Source organism: Aquarana catesbeiana, linkage group LG03 (assembly GCF_042186555.1).
Source record: "Aquarana catesbeiana isolate 2022-GZ linkage group LG03, ASM4218655v1, whole genome shotgun sequence".
In the NCBI taxonomy this organism is placed as follows: Eukaryota; Metazoa; Chordata; class Amphibia; order Anura; family Ranidae; genus Aquarana; species Aquarana catesbeiana.
The window spans coordinates 568,399,697-568,419,458 of NC_133326.1; the positions used below are offsets into that span (position 1 = coordinate 568,399,697).

Below are 19,762 nucleotides of genomic sequence, written 5' to 3' on the forward strand. Positions count from 1 at the left end.
AGGGCAGTGAGTATTAGCCCCCTGTAGGTCTAGGGTACCCCCCTAACCCCCCCTAATAAAGTTTTAACCCCTTGATCACCCCCCGTCACCAGTGTCGCTAAGCAATCATTTTTCTGATCGCTGTATTAGTGTCGCTGGTGACGCTAGTTAGTGAGGTAAATATTTAGGTTTGCCGTCAGCGTTTTATAGCGACAGGGACCCCCATATACTACCGAATAAATGTTTTAACCCCTTGATTGCCACCTAGTTAACCCTTTCACCACTGATCACTGTATAACCGTTACGGGTGACGCTGGTTAGTTCGTTTATTTTTTATAGTGTCAGGGCACCCGCCGTTTATTACCGAATAAAGGTTTAGCCCCCCCGATTGCCCGGCGGTGATATGCGTCGCCCCAGGCAGCGTCAGATTAGCGCCAGTACCGCTAACACCCACGCACGCAGCATACGCCTCCCTTAGTGGTATAGTATCTAAACGGATCAATATCTGATCCGATCAGATCTATACTAGCGTCCCCAGCAGTTTAGGGTTCCCAAAAACGCAGTGTTAGCGGGATCAGCCCAGATACCTGCTAGCACCTGCATTTTGCCCCTCCACCCGGCTCGGCCCACCCAAGTGCAGTATCGATCGATCACTGTCACTTACAAAACAATAAACGCATAACTGCAGCGTTCGCAGAGTCAGGCCTGATCCCTGCGATCGCTAACAGTTTTTTTGGTAGCTTTTTGGTGAAATGGCAAGCACCAGCCCCAGGCAGCGACAGGTTAGTGCCAGTAGCGCTAACACCCACGCACCGTACACCTCCCTTAGTGGTATAGTATCTGAACGCATCAATATCTGATCCGATCAGATCTATACTAGCATCCCCAGCAGTTTAGGATTCCCAAAAACGCAGTGTTAGCAAGATCAGCCCAGATACCTGCTAGCACCTGCGTTTTGCCCCTCCGCCCGGCCCAGCCCAGCCCACCCAAGTGCAGTATCGATCGATCACTGTCACTTACAAAACACTAAACGCATAACTGCAGCGTTCGCAGAGTCAGGCCTGATCCCTGCGATCGCTAACAGTTTTTTTGGTAGCGTTTTGGTGAACTGGCAAGCGCCAGCGGCCTAGTACACCCCGGTCGTAGTCAAACCAGCACTGCAGTAACACTTGGTGACGTGGCGAGTTCCATAAGTGCAGTTCAAGCTGGTGAGGTGGCAAGCACAAGTAGTGTCCCGCTGCCACCAAGAAGACGAACACAGGCCCGTCGTGCCCATAGTGCCCTTCCTGCTGCAGTCGCCAATCCTAATTGGGAAACCACCGCTTCTGCAGCGCCCGTACTTCCCCCATTCACATCCCCAACCAAATGCAGTCGGCTGCATGAGAGGCATTTTCTTTATGTCCTCCCGAGTACCCCTACCCAACGAACCCCCCCAAAAAAGATGTTGTGTCTGCAGCAAGCGCGGATATAGGCGTAACACCCGCTATTATTGTCCCTCCTGTCCTGACAATCCTGGTCTTTGCATTGGTGAATGTTTTGAACGCTACCATTCACTAGTTGAGTATTAGCGTAGGGTACAGCATTGCACAGACTAGGCACACTTTCACAGGGTCTCCCAAGATGCCATCGCATTTTGAGAGACCCGAACCTGGAACCGGTTACAGTTATAAAAGTTACAGTTACAAAAAAAAGTGTAAAAAAAAAAAAAACACAAACAAAAAAAAAAAAAAAAAATAGTTGTCGTTTTATTGTTCTCTCTCTCTCTATTCTCTCTCTCTATGGTTCTGCTCTTTTTTACTGTATTCTATTCTGCAATGTTTTATTGTTATTATGTTTTATCATGTTTGCTTTTCAGGTATGCAATTTTTTATACTTTACTGTTCACTGTGCTTTATTGTTAACCATTTTTTTGTCTTCAGGTACGCCATTCACGACTTTGAGTGGTTATACCAGAATGATGCTTGCAGGTTTAGGTATCATCTTGGTATCATTCTTTTCAGCCAGCGGTCGGCTTTCATGTAAAAGCAATCCTAGCGGCTAATTAGCCTCTAGGCTGCTTTTACAAGCAGTGGGAGGGAATGCCCCCCCCCACCGTCTTCCATGTTTTTCTCTGGCTCTCCTGTCTCAACAGGGAACCTGAGAATGCAGCCGGTGATTCAGCCAGCTGACCATAGAGCTGATCAGAGACCAGAGTGGCTCCAAACATCTCTATGGCCTAAGAAACCGGAAGCTACGAGCATTTTATGACTTAGATTTCGCCGGATGTAAACAGCGCCATTGGGAAATTGGGGAAGCATTTTTTCACACCGATCTTGGTGTGGTCAGATGCTTTGAGGGCAGAGGAGAGATCTAGGGTCTAATAGACCCCAATTTTTTCAAAAAAGAGTACCTGTCACTACCTATTGCTATCATAGGGGATATTTACATTCCCTGAGATAACAATAAAAATGATTAAAAAAAAAAAAAAATGAAAGGAACAGTTTAAAAATAAGATAAAAAAGCAAAAAAATAATAAAGAAAAAAAAAAAAAAAGCACCCCTGTCCCCCCTGCTCTCGCGCTAAGGCGAACGCAAGCGTCGGTCTGGCGTCAAATGTAAACAGCAATTGCACCATGCATGTGAGGTGTCACCGCGAACGTCAGATCGAGGGCAGTAATTTTAGCAGTAGACCTCCTCTGTAAATCTAAAGTGGTAACCTGTAAAGGCTTTTAAAGGCTTTTAAAAATGTATTAATTTTGTTGCCACTGCACGTTTGTGCGCAATTTTAAAGCATGTCATGTTTGGTATCCATGTACTCGGCCTAAGATCATCTTTTTTATTTCATCAAACATTTGGGCAATATAGTGTGTTTTAGTGCATTAAAATTTTAAAAAGTGTGTTTTTTCCACAAAAAATGCGTTTGAAAAATCGCTGCGCAAATACTGTGTGAAAAAAAAAATGAAACACCCACCATTTTAATCTGTAGGGCATTTGCTTTAAAAAAATGTATAATGTTTGGGGGTTCAAAGTAATTTACTTGCAAAAAAAAATAATTTTTTCATGTAATCAAAAAGTGTCAGAAAGGGCTTTGTATTCACGTGGTTAGAAGAGTGGGTGATGTGTGACATAAGCTTCTAAATGTTGTGCATAAAATGCCAAGACAGTTCAAACCCCCCCCAAATTACCCCATTTTGGAAAGTAGACACCCCAAGCTATTTGCTGAGAGGCATGTCGAGTCCATGGAATATTTTATATTGTGACACAAGTTGCAGGAAAGAGACACATTTTTATATATATATATATATATATATATATATATATACATACATACATACATACACAGTTGTGCTTATAAGTTTACATACCCTGACAGAATTTATGATTTCTTGGCCATTTTTCAGAGAATATGAATGATAACACAAAAACTTTTCTTTCACTCATGGTTAGTGTTTCACTGAAGCCATTATCAGAAACTAGCCAAATGACCCTGATCAAAAGTTTACATACCCCCGTTCTTAATACCGTGTATTGCCCCCTTTAACATCAATGACAGCTTGAAGTCTTTTGTGGTATTTGTGGATTGAGGCTCTTCATCTTCTCAGATGGTAAAGCTGCCCATTCCTCTTGGCAAAAAGCCTCCAGTTCCTGGAAATTCTTGGGCTGTCTTGCATGAACTGCATGTTTCAGATCATCTCAGAGTGGCTCAATGATATTGAGGTCAGAAGACAGAGATGGCCACTCCAGAACCTTCACTTTATTTTGCTGTAGCCAATGGCAGGTCGACTTGGCCTTGTGTTTTGGATCATTGTCATGTTGGAATGTCCAAGTACGTCCCACCCATCCCCAAAACATCAGCGATCCACCTCCGTGTTTCACAATAGGAATGGTGTACCTTTCATCATAGGCCTTGTTGACTCCTCTCCAAATGTAGCGTTTATGGTTGTGGCCAAAAAAGCTCAATTTTGGTCTCATCACTCCAAATGACTTTGTGCCAGAAGGTTTGAGGCTTGTCTCTGTGCTGTTTGGCGTATTGTAAACAGGATACTTTGTGGCTTTCTTCTGGCGACTCGACCATGCAGCCCACCTTTCTTCAAGTGCCTCCTTATTGTGCATCTTGAAGCTACAACACGTGTTTTCAGAGAGTCCTGTATTTCATCTGAAGTTATTTGTGGGTTTTTCTTTGCATCCCGAACAATTTTCCTGGCAGTTGTGGCTAAAATTTTAGTTGGTGTACCTGACTGTGGTTTGGTTTCAACAGAACCCCTCATTTTACACTTCTTGATTAGAGTTTGAACACTGCTGATTGGCATTCTCAATTCCTTGGATATCTTTTTATTTCCCTTTCCTGTTTTATACAGTTCAACTACCTTTTCCTACAAATCCTTTGATAATTGTTTTGCTTTCCCCATGACTGAGAATCCAGAAACCTCAGTGCAGCACTGGATGAAAGATGCAAGGGTCTGCAGGAGTCCAGAAACACACTGACCTTTTATACACACACACTAATTACAATCAAACAGATTACAGGTGAGGATGGTTACCTTTAATAGCCATTCCAACCCCTTTGTGTCAACTTGTGTGCATGTTATCAGGCCAAAATCACCAGGGTATGTAAACTTTTGATCAGGGTCATTTGGATAGTTTCTGTTATCATTATGATTGAAAAAGAGTAAACACAGTTAATTGATAATAAATAAATAATAATAATAAATCATATTCTCTGAAAAATGGCCAAGAAATCATAAATTCTGCCAGGGTATGTAAACTTATGAGCACAACTGTATATATATATATATATATCGACAGCAGATGTAAAATGTACGATGACTCAGAATTCTTACATGTTTCTCAGTAATCTGCTGATGGATTTCCATATCACCTACTCCAAGGCTCAACTCCCCACTGCCATTAATCACCGCACAGTAGGTGGCTGTACTCTGACCTTTCAGGTGTGCCACACCTCGCATGTCCTGCAACAGAAGGAGAATAGTTGTAGTCCTTTCAAATGAACAGTAATACCAGGTTGGAGAAGCATTCATAGCTCTGCCCTCTATGTCATCTTGCTATCCATCCAAAACATTTATAGCATGCTTAGCTATATAAAAAAAAAGGCACTGTCCATTGGTATTCTTCATATAAACTACTGGCACTCTGTAATTGTTAGGAAAGCATTTTTCAGTTGAATATTTATTCTTGACTGGTTGAAAATAATTTGTGTCCCTCAATACTCTGCTGGAACTACTGAAATGCCCACAGCTTCCAGATATGGGGAAGCATGTGACCTCCTCCCAGCACAAAAAGTTGTGGCCTCAATGTGGGAAGTCAGCAATGAAGGTGAAATTATTTAATGCCCAGATCAGAAAAAAACAGGACAAGTTCAATATTGTAATTAGTAAATTATGAAAATGCACAAGCAGTATGTGTGTTCAGAGCAGTCCTTATTTCTGTGAGCCAATCTCAGGTAACTGTTGCAGACAGTGCAAAGTACACACTCACCATATGAGAGCAATATTGTAGAACATAGCAAGACAGCTCATCTTGTCCTAGAGCGGAGATGAACAGAGGTCCCACTCCCAGCCGACTCAGGCAATCTGCAGAGGGAAGAGAATGTCTAATGTCTTGGATCCTTATACCATTTCACTAAAGTTGCCAAATGTGTCAAAATAAACTTGTGTTTTGTGAATAGGTTAAAATGTGTGTCGAGGCAAAAAAAAAAAAAAAACGTATGCAGTATGGCTTTGCAGTACATGCACATTTACCATGTTTTATCCCTTTACACACCCTGCAAATACATTAAAATACCCATTAATCTGCCCAAATTGCACTCAGGTCGTTATTTCCTATTTTGATTTCTACAACACACAGCAATATTGTGGACTAAGTGGTGTCAGCCCTGCTATTGTCTATTGCTAGCGCCTTCAGGTGTCCCTTTAACTGTGTCTTGGCGTCAGGAGGCAGGGTGGACTTGACTGTCCCAGTGGTCACATGATTGGGAGCCTGTCCTGCTATCTACTAACCACAAACAGATACTCGGAACTGTCTGTGACAGCTCAGTCCATGTCCTGGAAGCATGCAGTGAGCATGCTCTCAGCACAGAAACCTCTGAGCCTTGGATGCAGATGTGTCGCATGTGGGTGTGTTAAGGCCCACCCTCCCTGCCACTGCACATATGTGTTAAGTGTTCAGCATGAGGTTAAACTACTCAGTCTTTCCCACTGTGCTCATCTCCAAAGCATAGACACTAATTGCCTTGAAGCCCAAACAAGAACTGGGTGGGCTAAATAGACCATTCTGTGCATTAAGGTAAAAAACCCTTTAATAATAGCCATCAATACTCACCTGAGCTCAATCTTGATCCAGCACTGTGCATGTCTGCAGCAGCTCTTCTCCCCTCTCCCCTGTCTCACAGGCTTGGCTGGGAGCCAATGGCAAAACCTGTGAGCAGAGAGCGGCAGGCAGGGTTGAGCCGGGCTAGGTGTCTGAATCATTGGTGTGCGCAGCCTATAGCATTAGGGTGTGCCCCTCAGAGCACAAATACACACTGGTGGGTGTAAAAAAAAAACTGAGGACAGGGATTCTCCAGTCCCTTTTTTTGCAGCCTGCAGTAAACACATTTTTACTATGAATTAGGAATGTAGACAGCCCCTTCCCCGGTCCTGAGAAGAGAGGAGGGAAGCTGGCAGCACCACAGGGCAGGGAGATAGGAAGCAGGGGGGATTGGTATCTCATGGTGTGATTAGGGAGTGCCCAGGCACAATCGGCACACCCTGTGCGCACGCCTATGGTCTGAATAGATGCAAACAGCCTGACTCAGGACCGAGCCCGCATGAATTTCCCAATAGGAAGCCGCTTCCTAAGGGGGCACTGGGTATGGGAGAGGAACCAGGGGTGCCAGGAAGGGTACCCCAGAAGAGGAGGATCAGGGCTGCTTTGTGCAAAACCATTGCACACAGCAAGTAAGTATGATATGTTTGTTATTTTAATGGGGGAAAAAAAAAAAACTTTACAATCCATTTACATTTCTGACATGGAATTTTTTGCACTTATAAAACAGATTTAACAAAATGCTATCTATATTTATCAGACCAAAATGGAACAAACGGGAAATTCATGGTTAGAATTTGCATTCGCTTTAAAATAGTTTTTAAGTAAAGAAAAAATAAATAAATATGTCCTGTGTTCTCCTCATAAAACAAGAATCAGATGGCATCTGTTTAAAGCCTACTGATTAAAAGGCCTACTTTGGACTTTTTCATCCCACCCAAGTCTACTGGCCAGCAGATCCTGCTGGATGAGGCCAATGATGGACTTTGCATTACCTGTTTGATTTTATCACTCGTTTGTGAGTACATATTTTTATTTTTAATAGATTTCTGTGTTGCAAAGGTAAAGCAGAAGGCTTGTGCGCCCGCTGGTGTGCAAGGTTGGTGCGGCTCTTTACTGCCCTAGCCCATAAATGTGAACCCACAGCCTAGCCAGCATGCGTATGACTACCACATATGCAACTTCGGCTATCATAGAATATAATAAAGTTCCATGGAGGAAACATAATTTTAACATTAACCACCTGCTTACAGGGCACTTAAACCCCCCTCCTATACAGACCAATTTTCAGCTTTCAGCGCTAACGCACTTTGAATGACAATTGCGCGGTCATACAACACTGTACCCAAATGAAATTTTTATCATTTTTTCACCACAAATAGAGCTTTCTTTTGGTGGTATGTGATCACCTCTGCAGGTTTTACTTTTTGTTAAATAAATGTACAAAACTGAATTAAAAAAAAAAAAAAAAATTTTTTTATATTTTGTTATAAAAAATTTAAAACGGATAATTTTTCTCCTTCATTGATGTACGCTGATGAGGCGGCAGTGATGGGCACTGATAGGCGGCAGTGATGGGCACTGATGGGTGGCAGTGATGGGCAGCACTGCCAGGTGGCACTGATTGGCACTACAGGTGGGTATTGATAGGTGGCACTTGTGCGCATTGATAGGTGGCACTTGTTGGCATTGATAGGTGGCACTTGTGGGCACTGTTAGGTGGCACTGTGGGCACTGTTAGGTGGCACTGTGGGCACTGTGAGGTGGCACTGTGGGCACTGTGAGGTGGCACTATTAGGTGGCACTGATGAGGCAGATGTGTCTCTTCCACTTGGGGACCGATGTCCCTCACATCCGAGCCTGTAATCGGCATTTTTTTCTACTCACGCTGTCAGCGTGAGTAAAAAAAAAAAAACGATTACCGATCTTTTGTTTACATCATGTGATCAGCTGTCATTGGCTGACAGCTGATCACATGGTAAGGGGCCGGGACCAGCCCCTTACTCGGATCGGTGATCAGCCGAGTCTCAGTGACTCGGTGATCACAGCGCGCTTGGCGTGCGCCTGCAGGGAGAGTGCACAGGGGAGGCCGTCATATGACGGCCTCCCGGGAATTCAGGTCCGCGCTGTGGCTGTCATTCGGCCATAGCGCGGATGTGTAGTGGTTAACTGTATCTAAATTAGTTTTAGTTTTGTATGGGGTATGGAAGGGTTAGAACTTCTGTCAGGTTTGTATTGCTGTTTGTGTCCACAATGGAAAGATGAATCCTCTGTTTCACCTGGTGATCATTGTCACCTGGACCAAAAATGACAGGAAATCCCAAATTTTGAGCTGTCACCAAAACAGGAATAGAGAGGTAGTTTTCCAATCTGGACACTTTTTTCTGCTGACAGCTGTTTATGAGAGGATTGCCCTTATTCCTATTGTGTCTATGGGTGAAGGTATTTCTGCACAATGGGCCACAGATGGCAAAATAAAAAACTGACACAGTTTTTCACATTCCCTACTCTATCAATAACCTAAAAGAAATGTTTGGGCTTTATATATAATTTAGAGCTTGTTTACACCATGTCCGCTGAGCTGTACTTTTCTTCACACCACTGCACTTGTACAATCTGTACGAGGCACATGGAAAACAATTGTCTTCTATGTGCTTTGTTCACACCCTACATGTGAGGTGGTATGTGGGAAAAATGCAGCTCAAAGTGTAATTCCGGGCTTAACTCTAGCTACTCTTAAACCTGTCCCCTACCCTGTTAACACCTATGCTTACTAACCTGTGTAAGAAAGATGTATATACTTACCTATTTTCAGCTTGCTCCAGTCTGGTCACGTGATCTACCCTGTGTCAGCCAATGGCACTGCAGGGGAGGGAGAGTTCCGACAACGGCTATTAAAGCCTAAAGTGGCGATGTCACCCATTGGCTTCAATGAACCATCTGTTGTCAGCACTCCCTCCTCTCCCCACGCTGCCTGACAAAGGGAGCAGGATCACATGACTGGACCGGGGCAATGTGGTGTTAACAAGACTTAAAACAATATCTTTCCTTTAAAAATAATCTCCATAATATGCATTGGTTTTCCTCTTCCTGTTCCTCACCTGCCAGGTTCCTGCCCACACCGCCAGACGACTGGTGAACTTGTCCAGGATTGGTCTGTCCTCCAAACTGCAAAAAATACATCCCAATTATATTGAGTGACACTACAATGATTTAAACCAGAGCAAACCAAATGGTGCAAAGGTGGATATATGGCACAATGAGCGTCCTATAATTACTGAAGCACTACCCCCGCCACAGCTGCTGGTTGATTTGGGTCCTCTACCCCTTACAGCTTAGTTTGAAGCCTCAACCACTGACACCACCACTAATCTTTTAAGTTTTAATAGGCACACAAGAATTGGACTTACATCTCTATGGAAAACGGCGGGATGTATTGGCAAGTTAAAGTCAACCAACACAGAGCATAAGAATGAATACACAATCAGATCCACAGGGTTCTTCGCAGTGATTTTAAACTCCAGCATATACTTTGGCCCCAATAGCATAACTGTAGCTCTCCTCGTGAGATAAACCGCGACAAGCGACAACAATAAGTATAGACTAAAGATGCACCGAATGGAAATTTTGGTGCTGAATCCGAAAATGCAGGATGCACCAAAACACCGAAACTGAAAAATACAGCTTTTAAAAAATATATATCGTTATCTATAATCGTATTATATTTGACTTTTTAATTTATATCATGAATTTAAATGAATATGAATTTATTGTCGGCCATTATCGGCCTACAATGCGTGGGTGGCAAGTGGTTAAAAAAAACACACCAAAAACGCACCTCCCCTTTGAAATGCATTAAAAAGGCAGCAAGAACACATTAATAATGCAGTTTTTGAGTCACATAACCTCAAAAACACACCATAAGCACAGTAAAATCGCAGCAAAATCGTGCATGTTTTCGGTGCCATTTTCAGCACCTTTTTCTTTATCAGCAAAAGAAACATAATTTTCGGCAGGGTCGAAATTTTGGTGCTTCTCTAGTATCAACAGAGTTTAGGCCAGGTCACTACTGTTTAAGTGGACAACTGTGTGGCAAATGCTAAAAATATGCATGCATCATACATACTAGGGGGAGTACAACTGGGGGAATCCATAGTGGAGAAGGATCTGGGGGTTTTGGTAGATCATAAGCTCAATAATAGCATGCAATGCCAAGCTGTGGTTTCCAAAGCGAGCAAAATCCTTTCTTGTGTTAAAAGAGGTATGGACTGCAGAGAGAGAGAGATATCATTTTGCCCCTGTACAAATCATTAGTAAGACCTCATCTGGGATACGCAGTTGAGTTTTGGGCACCAGTTCACAAAAAGAATATTGGGGAACTGGAGAAAGTACAGAGCAACCAAACTGATAAGAGACATGGAGGAGCTCAGCTACAAGGAAAGATTAGCTGAATTTATTCTCTCTTGAGAAGAGGTGATTAAGAGGGGATATGATCAACATGAATTAATACATAAGTGGTCCATATAGCGAGTGTAGAGTTATTCACTTTAACGTCATCACATAGGATAAGGTGGCACTCTTTACATCTGGAGGAAAAGAGATTTAATCTCCAAATACGGAAGGGCTTCTTCACAGTAAGAGCTGGTTCTGTCCAGCTCATTAGGACTCCCTCCAGAGCTGGTTCTGTCCAGCTCATTAGGATTTTTTCCTAAATGCACATAATATAACTGGATACTAATATTTATAGGTAACCTTGATCCAGGGAATATTCGATTGCCTCTTGGGGGATCAGGAAGGAATTTTTTTCCCCCGCTGGAGCACATTGGATGATGCTTTATTGGGTTTTTGTTTGCTTTCCTCTAGATCAACTGTGGGTATAGGATTGTATATATGGAGATTTTTTATTTGTGTGGGGTTTTTTTTCTATGTTGGTTAAACTTAGTGGACTTGTGTCTTTTTTCAACCAGATTAACTATGTAACTATGTAATTTGAGAGCTCTCCCAACAAGTGGGCCAGGTTTAGGCCTGACGTTATGGATTTAAAGTCAAACAAAAACCTGCCTTTAGGATAAAATCATTTGGCTATAAGTCTCCTGCCAGCTAAGTTGGGGCCAGTGAAGACGTTGGTGCACAGGTATGGGGTATGTCTATGGTTTGACTAGTTAAAGTACTGCACCCAGTGAGTTGCACTGAGTAATAGGGATTGATTTTTAGGCACAGTTGCAGTGGCTGGATGCAAGCAACAGATAGACTGGCCACATTGGGCCTAGCTCAGAAACAACAGCAAACAATTGGAGAACATTGGTGCATAGTAAAGTGAACCTGCAAGCTTCTTGTAAGTGAGTATTATTAAGACTGTCAACAGTTTAGCTTAACTGTGGATCTGTGACCCTCTCACCGCTCCCTCTCTCTGAAATCCTCCTGCACCGACCGGCCGAGACATTGGAGGGGGCCCCCTTTTTTCCTTTTCATTGGCCTTTAACTGCGTGTCAAAAAGCATGAAAAGTAGCATGGAGGTGATTCACCTCCGTTGCTCTTCCAGCAGGTCTGCACAGCAGGAGCTTGGGTCACAGGCTGGTGGTCAGTAAGGGTACCAGAACAGCCGACAAAGTGCAGCTCAGTCCAGCCGCCTGGGTCAGAGTATAACAGCTCTCAGCATGCACACAACTCAGCAGCTCCTTCTGTCCTCAGAGAGACACAACACATCACCTCTCCCTCTGCAGAAGCTCTCTTGTTGATGCCCTTCCAAACTCCTCCTCCTTGCTTCCTGGGCTTTTTCAATTTATACCCACCCCTCTGTCTACTCCTTCTGCTCTCAGGTACACCTGGGTAAAGTAGTTTGTTTCCCACCATTGTCAATGACTCCAATCTCCACCCAAACTAAATTTACCATCTTTCTGTAGTCCAGAGTCAATCCCAAACAACAAGCACACCTGTTGCTGCCATCTTAGTCCTGCATAGCCCAGTAACATTAATTCCTGTTACATGACAATAATACTATGTACAGTATTTCACAAAATACAATTTCACAGTACACCCCTCGCATTTTTGTAAATATTTTATTATATCTTTTCATGTGACAACACTGAAGAAATGACACTTTGCTACAATGTAAAGTAGTGAGTGTACAGCTTGTATAACAGTGTAAATTTGCTGTCCCTCCAAAATAACTCAACACACAGGTCTCTAACATCCAACAGCTCCGTGATGTCATCATGGAGGAGTGGAAGAGGACTTCAGTGGCAACCTGTGAAGTCTGGTGAACTTCATGCTCAAGAGGCTTAAGGCAGTGCTGGAAAATAATGGTGGCCACACAAAATATTGACACTTTGGGCCCAATTTGGACATTTTCACTTAGGGGTGTACTCACTTTTGTTGCCAGCGGTTCAGACATTAATGGCTGTGTGTTGAGTTATTTTGAGGGGACATCAAATTTACACTGTTATACAAGCTGTACACTCACTACTTGTACGTCTACATTGTAGCAAAGTGTCATTTCTTCAGTGTTGTCACATGAAAAGATAGAATAAAATATTCACAAAAATGTGAGGGGTGTACTCACTTTTGTGAGATACTGTATGACACAATTACTGACAAATACATGCAAATAAATGCATGTAAGTGCATGCCTGGTAAATGTGGCCTTAAACTGGTCATACATACACATTTCAGACAAATGTCCTGCTAAATTAGCTGAAATCATGGGTGGCCCTGTCCGCACCACTCAGCTCAACATAAGTCTATAAAAATGAATTGCAAAATCGCAGGAGTTGGGTGAAAAATTATTGGTCAAACAGCAATTGTATTCAATCAGATGCGATCAATGCTCAGGTATTCAGACAGCTGTGGTTGCCAACTGTCAGAATACAATAGCTGGCAGTGCCTTGGAGTGTCTGTCAGTGTATCAGTACAGCTAGGTTCACACTAGCCTGCATAATAAAACATAGCATTTTAGTGTGCAGACTAGTGTCAGTGTCAGCTCTAGCAAGGTGCAATGCATGTTTCAGCACCACAGCACTGTGTGGTGTGAATGGGGTACATAGAAAACAATTGTTCTCTATATGCCCTAGCAGTGACTTGCAGTTATCCAGTGTGGAAAAAATGCAGATCACTGCACAGAGCATGAATGAGCCCTTAGAGCCCTTTCACACTGGGGCGGGCGTCGGCGGTAAAGCGCCGCTATTGTAGCGGGGCGGTTTTACCCCCCGGTAGCAGCCGAGAAATGGTTAAAAACCACCGCAAAGCGCCTCTGCTGAGGCGCTTTGCCGGCGGTATAGCCGCGCCGTCCCATTGATTTCAATGGGCAGGAGCGGTGAAGGAGCGGTATACACTCCGCTCCTTCACCGCTCCAAAGATGCTGCTAGCAGGACTTTTTTTACCGTCCTGCCAGCGCATCGCTCCAGTGTGAAAGCCCTCTGGACTTTCACACTGGAATGAAAGCAGCGGCACTTTTGGGTCGGTTTGCAGGCGCTATTATTAGCGCAATAGCGCCTGCAAACCGCCCCAGTGTGAAAGGGCCCTAAGAGAAAGTTTAGAGAGAGTGAAAAAGGGGACTGAGAGAAAAATATGGCCATAAGAGAGAGTGAGATCAGAGAAAAACAGAGAGATTAGAGAGAAATGAAAGCAGTGAGAGGCAGAGAGAGAGAGAGAGAGAGGGAGAGAGAGAGAGGGAGAGAGAGAGATGAGAATGGAAGAGAGTGATATATAAGGAAGAAAGGGAGAAGTAAAAAGAGATTTGTTTTCCTTTAATAAAGCAGCGTTGGGAAATCTTTGCATGCCTTTGAATGACACACAGGGGTCACATTAAGATCACAAATTATTCTGGGTGGCTGGGTTTACATTTATTTTGCACATCACCATGTGTTACTTTATAAATACATGTTTTATAAGAGTTGTTTAGGAAAAAAAAGTTATGTCCCTCTTCTTGTCTATTAATTACAGTTTCTCTAGTATTCTCCCTCATGTTTCTCATGATTTTTAATAAGTGTCCTATTTTTACATAAAAGAGTATGGGAATTCAGTTTTTTTGGATGCTTTCTTGAGAATTTCTGAACAGTAATCCTATAACAAACGCCAGCTTATATTTTTGGTGTTCAGTTGCTGGCAGGAAATCAACTGTGCCCATTACTAACTACTGGCAGATGAATACTGCGTTAATTCAGTTTACCCCAAAGTACTATTTGTTTTCTTGTTTATTACAGGTACTAGCAGTGTAACCGTGGATTACAAGCATAATCCCTTCTAAGAGAATGCTTGTAATCGAAAGCACTCGCATATCAAAGTGACTTTCTCCATAGAAGTCAATGGAAACAAAGATAATTCGTTCCACATTGACTTCTATTGCATGCAATACCGCATGTGGCCAGAGGTGGGGGGGGGCGGAGAGTCTCGGAAATACTCGGAGCCTGCTCGGATGCACTCGGAAAGGCTCGAGTATTTCCAAGTGGCTCCGAACGGCTCAGAGTGTCACCGGCGCCCCCGCACCTCTGGCCAAATGCGGTACTGCACACCGCAGAGGCTTGAATCTTGCTCATTTTGCAAGACAACACTCGCAAACCAAGTCAGGATTTTAAAAAAATAATAGCTCATATTGCGAAATATCGTTAACCGTGTCACTCGCAATCCGAAGTTCCACTGTATATAGTGCCGTAAATTTACGCAGCGCTTTCACATCAGTCCCTGTCCTCAAGGATCTTACAATCTAAGGTCCTAACTCACATTCACACATACACATATTTAGGTTGCACACTTAACAAAGTCTCTGTTAGGACTCTTGGCTGTGGCCCTCACCCTACTGTCTCACTCACCCTGCTGAATTTTTTGTAATGTAAAATTTTGCACCCCCTAAAGAGCCGCAGGTAGTTTGGGCTTATTTCCTCCCCTTAGCCCACACACAGCCAGGAACACAGCATTTTCAGCAGTCTTTCCCTGGCTCAAGAATCAGTCTAAGGGTTTCTTCATTTAGTTTTTATTAGGGAACTATGAACTTGGATGGGGATAGGGAGGATAGGATACCCTGGAACTGTGGAACTTGAACAACATGAAGACTGCTAACTTTCTGGCTGAAGATGAAGATCCTCTTTAATCTGTTCAGGGCAAAGGTATAGGTCAATTTGATAGTCCACACTCCCACGCCCATCAACCTGCACAACTCTCCCATCCCAACTGGGTCACTCCCCAACCATCCAATCTGCAAGTAACATACACGGTACTTCCAGGTATCAACTTTTTCTTCTTCCTTCTACAATGCAGCTCTGGATAACTGAACAGCCAATAGCTGGGTCCCTGTACTGTCACATTGAGGAGAAAGGCAGATTCACTGCCATGTCTAAATTCCAATTTGGTCTAGACAGGGCTAAGGACCTTCCACCCACCCAAACATGACAGCCTTCTGGCCTAGCGATTGACTCTTCTCTTGGGAATATGGTTGGTAATTGGGGGGTTGGTTGGTAAATAGAGTGGAGGAAACGAGCAATGAGCATCAGCAATAGGGAGGTGGGAGAATATTAAGTGAACAACTACTTTTCACTGAATGGGCACAGCTCAGGTTCACTATAGAAAGTTGGTGGGTGATTGTATCTACTTGCAACTATCCATAAAAGAATAACCAGCTTTTGGCAGACCGACTCTTTAGTAAATGGACCACATATAAGTCTACTATTTTTGATCCCCTTTAGGCTATAATTATTTGTGAGACCATCTTTTACCCCTGTGGTCTCATGTCCTTGTTACTTTAGGATTATTGGCGAACATACAGTAACATATCCATACCTCCATTTTATCCTGAGTTGCCTTCGCAATAAAATCTACAATGATGCCACCAATTACCACCTGGAAAAGGATTCAGGCAATATTACTACATCAACATTTGCAAAATGTTACAATAGTTACTATTCTTTATAATTTACTTTTGGTTTGAGTTATTTTTACTGTTATATTTTACTGTAAACACACCTCACAAAGTCAGACAGATTCTCTTTAAAATCATAGGCTACTGCAGGATACTTTAATAAAGGTACATTTATAATGTAGAGATGCCTCACCGGTCTAGATTCCTGGTTTGCATCATTCTCTTGTCTCTCCCGCTGATGAGGTCCTTTTCTTGTGCCCCCTTTAGGTTTCCGGATATGACAGAGGGCTGCAGCAATGCGACTCCCCACCTTTGCATTATTCTTTACAAGAGCAATATCTTTGCAAGGGATAAGAAAATATGTCTGCAAATGTCCTATCACTCTCTCTGCAATCTAAAGTTAGGATATGCCAGCTTCCACCAGAGCCCATTTCACACAGGGGTTTTGCTTTATGACAGAGTATCTCAGGAGCAGGCAATCTTTGCTTAAGAAAAAAATAAAAAGGTCATATATGTGTGTCTATTTGATCTTGCAATCATGTAAATAAAATCAGCATGTGTTATTCTGGTAAAATGTTGTTTTGTGCATATATTTGAAAGATGATGTGTAATCTGCTGATATTTTCCCTTTTTTTTTTATTTTACCGATTTTTAACCAATTCAGCCCCGGAAGGTTTTACCCCTTTCCTGACGAGAGCACTTTTTTTTTTTTTTAACAAGAAAAATGTTTATTCAGATCTTTACAGTACAAGCGATGAATATACACATTTATTCACAATAGCAGTATTGTATGAGTTGTCACAGAAAAAAATGGTTTGTTAATGTTTATAGGACGGAAAGGAGCAAAACCATTTCGTGGCATAACAATAAGATACCGGATTAATAGCAACAGATTTCACCCTAGTTACTTAAGAAGGTCCGGGGGGAGGGGGAGAGAAAAAGGAGGGGGGGGAAGGGGGCAGGAGGGACCTCATCCAAATGATTAGATTACATAGTGTAGGTGGTGAGCAGCACTCAGGAAAGCATACCAGTGGTCTGTTGTCATGGGGTAGCTGCAACATCAACGTCCTGATTATCATCCAAGAACTCCGCTCCCCAAGCATCTATCCATCCCGACCATAGAGGACACCGTGGGAGGTGCAGCGTCCTTCCAATGGAGGAATATCTCCCTATGTGCATAGAATGTGGCATAGCTTAGGAACAATCTGATGTGTCTGCCCCGAACACTAGAGTTAAATACATTAAGCAGTATCGATTTAGGGTCAGATCCAAAATCCAGGGAGGTAATCTGGCCCAGGCTCTCCACTATTCCCAACCAACAGTCCTCGAAATGGGGGCAAGATCGGACCATGTGAAAGAAGGAGGCAGCGACCAGAGCACTTTTTACAATTTGGCACTGCGCTGCTTTAACTGGTAATTGTGCGGTCATGTAATGCTGTACCCAAACGAAATTTGCGTCCTTTTTTCCCACAAATAGAGCTTTCTTTTGATGGTATTTGATCACCTCTGCAGTTAAAATTTTTTGCAATATAAACGAAAAAAGACTGAACATTTTGAAAAAAAATAATATTTTCTACTTTTTGCTATAAAAGAAATACAATAAACTCAATTTTAGTCATACATTTAGGCCAAAAAGCATTCAGCCACATGTCTTGGGTAAAAAAAAAGAAAAAGGATTTTTAATACAGCTTACCTGTAAAATCTTTTTCTTGGAGTACATCACGGGACACAGAGCACCATAGTAATGACTATCTGAGTTATACGCTACCTTTAGGTGATTGGACACTGGCAACCAATAGTAAGAAAGGACCTCCCATATAACCCCTCCCATACAGGAAGTACCTCAGTTTTTGTAGCAAGCAATGAAGATCCCGGAAAAGAGGGGAGGGACCTCTGTGTCCCGTGATGTACTCCAAGAAAAGGATTTTACAGGTAAGCTGTATTAAAAATCCATTTTTCTTTATCGTACATCATGGGACACAGAGCACCATAGTAATGACTATCTGGTATGTCCTAAAGCAATGCCCCTGAGAGGAGGGTACACAGTATTCCTAACCCCACTTCTGGACAAAGGATCTACAATGCTGCTTGCAGCACGCTGTGGCCAAATACAGCCTCCTTTTGAGATCTAACATCTGGTAAAACCTAGTGAATGTATGGACTGAAGACCAAGTGGCCGCTTTTCAAACCTGAGCCACAGACACCTGATGGCGCACTGCCCACGAAGCACTAATCCCTCTGGTGGAATGTGCCTTTAAATCACAAATCACTTTGCCTGGATACTAACCTGGCGAATCCATCTAGAAATAGTTGAACTTGTCGCTGCCTGCCCTTTCTTAGGACCATCTGGCAGGACAAAAAAGGAATCAGTCTTCCGAAACGGGGCTGACATCCTTAAAAAAGATTGTGATCGCCCTCACAAGGTCAAGCGAGTGCAGCGACTTCTCCTCCGTAGTCCTAGGATTCGGAAAAAAGGAGGGTAAAATGGTATCCTGATTCAAATGAAAATTGAAAACCACTTTAGGCAAAAAATCCGGATGGGGGCGCATGACCACTCTGTCCTGATGTAAAACCAAAAATAGTTCCTTACAAGAAAGGGTGGCCAACTCTGACACCCTTCTTGCCGAGGTTCTAGCAATCAGAAAGACCAATTTCCTTGTCAACAGGATCGAAGAAATATGCCTTATAGGTTCAAAAGGTTGCTTCTGCAGAACGGATAGAACCAAATTCAGATCCCAGGGACATAAGGGCGGCTTAACCTGTGGCATCAAGCGCGTCACTCCTTTAACAAAGGTTCGCACTAATGAATGAGATGAAATCGGTCTCTGAAAGAAAACCGACAAGGCCGAGATCTGCCCTTTGATTGTCCCTAAAGCTAGTTTCAACTCCACCCCTGTTTGTAGGAAGGCGAGAATCCTTCCAATCGTATATTTACGAGGGTGCCATTTTTTGGCTTTGCACCAGGAAATGTATGACCTCCAGACTCAATAGTAAATACCTCTAGAGACAGGTTTTCTAGCATTTATCATCGTAGATAAGACTGAACCCGAAATACCACCTTTCAAGATTCTGGTTTCAATAGCCAAGCCGTCATATTTAGCGACCGTAAAGTAGGATGGAATATGGGCCCTTGAGACAGCAGGTTCGGACGGCATGGAAGGAACCATGGGTCCTCCACTGCCAATTTCACAATCTCTGTGTACCAAGCTATCCTGGGCCAAGCCGGAGCCACCAGAATTACTGGCTTTCGTTCCTCCTGTATCCTGCGCAGCAGCCATGGCAGCACTTGAACTGGAGGAAAAGCATACATCAGGGAATACTGATCCCAAGGAACTACTAATGCATCCGTTCCGACAGCAGATGGATCTTTGATCCTGGACACAAACTGGAGCTAAAGTTTTAGCTTGGAGTTAAACCTGGACGCCAACAGATTTACATCTGTGGTACTCCAACGTTGGCAGATCTGAAGAAACACCTCGTTATGAAGGGACCACTCCCCCGGAAACAACTGTTGGCGACTCAGAAAGTCTGTCTGCCAATTGTCCACACCTGGTATAAACACTGCCGAAAGAAACGGAACATGCTTCTCTGCCCAAGCTAGAATATGGCTTACCTCCCTTTGGGCCGCCTG

General features: G+C 43.2%; 1 protein-coding gene across 1 annotated transcript in view; it reads right to left on the minus strand.

Annotated features, from left to right (window-relative positions):
• Positions 1-19,762, minus strand: part of LOC141132896 (uncharacterized) — a 77,109-nt gene that overhangs the window by 18,735 nt on the left and 38,612 nt on the right. Inside the window, exons 10-14 of the mRNA XM_073621847.1 lie at positions 16,325-16,470; positions 16,053-16,112; positions 9,383-9,449; positions 5,454-5,548; positions 4,799-4,927 (exon numbers count right to left, since the gene is read on the minus strand). Of these exons, the coding sequence (XP_073477948.1) occupies positions 4,799-4,927; positions 5,454-5,548; positions 9,383-9,449; positions 16,053-16,112; positions 16,325-16,470 (497 nt within the window). The remainder of the gene's footprint in view (positions 1-4,798; positions 4,928-5,453; positions 5,549-9,382; positions 9,450-16,052; positions 16,113-16,324; positions 16,471-19,762) is intronic.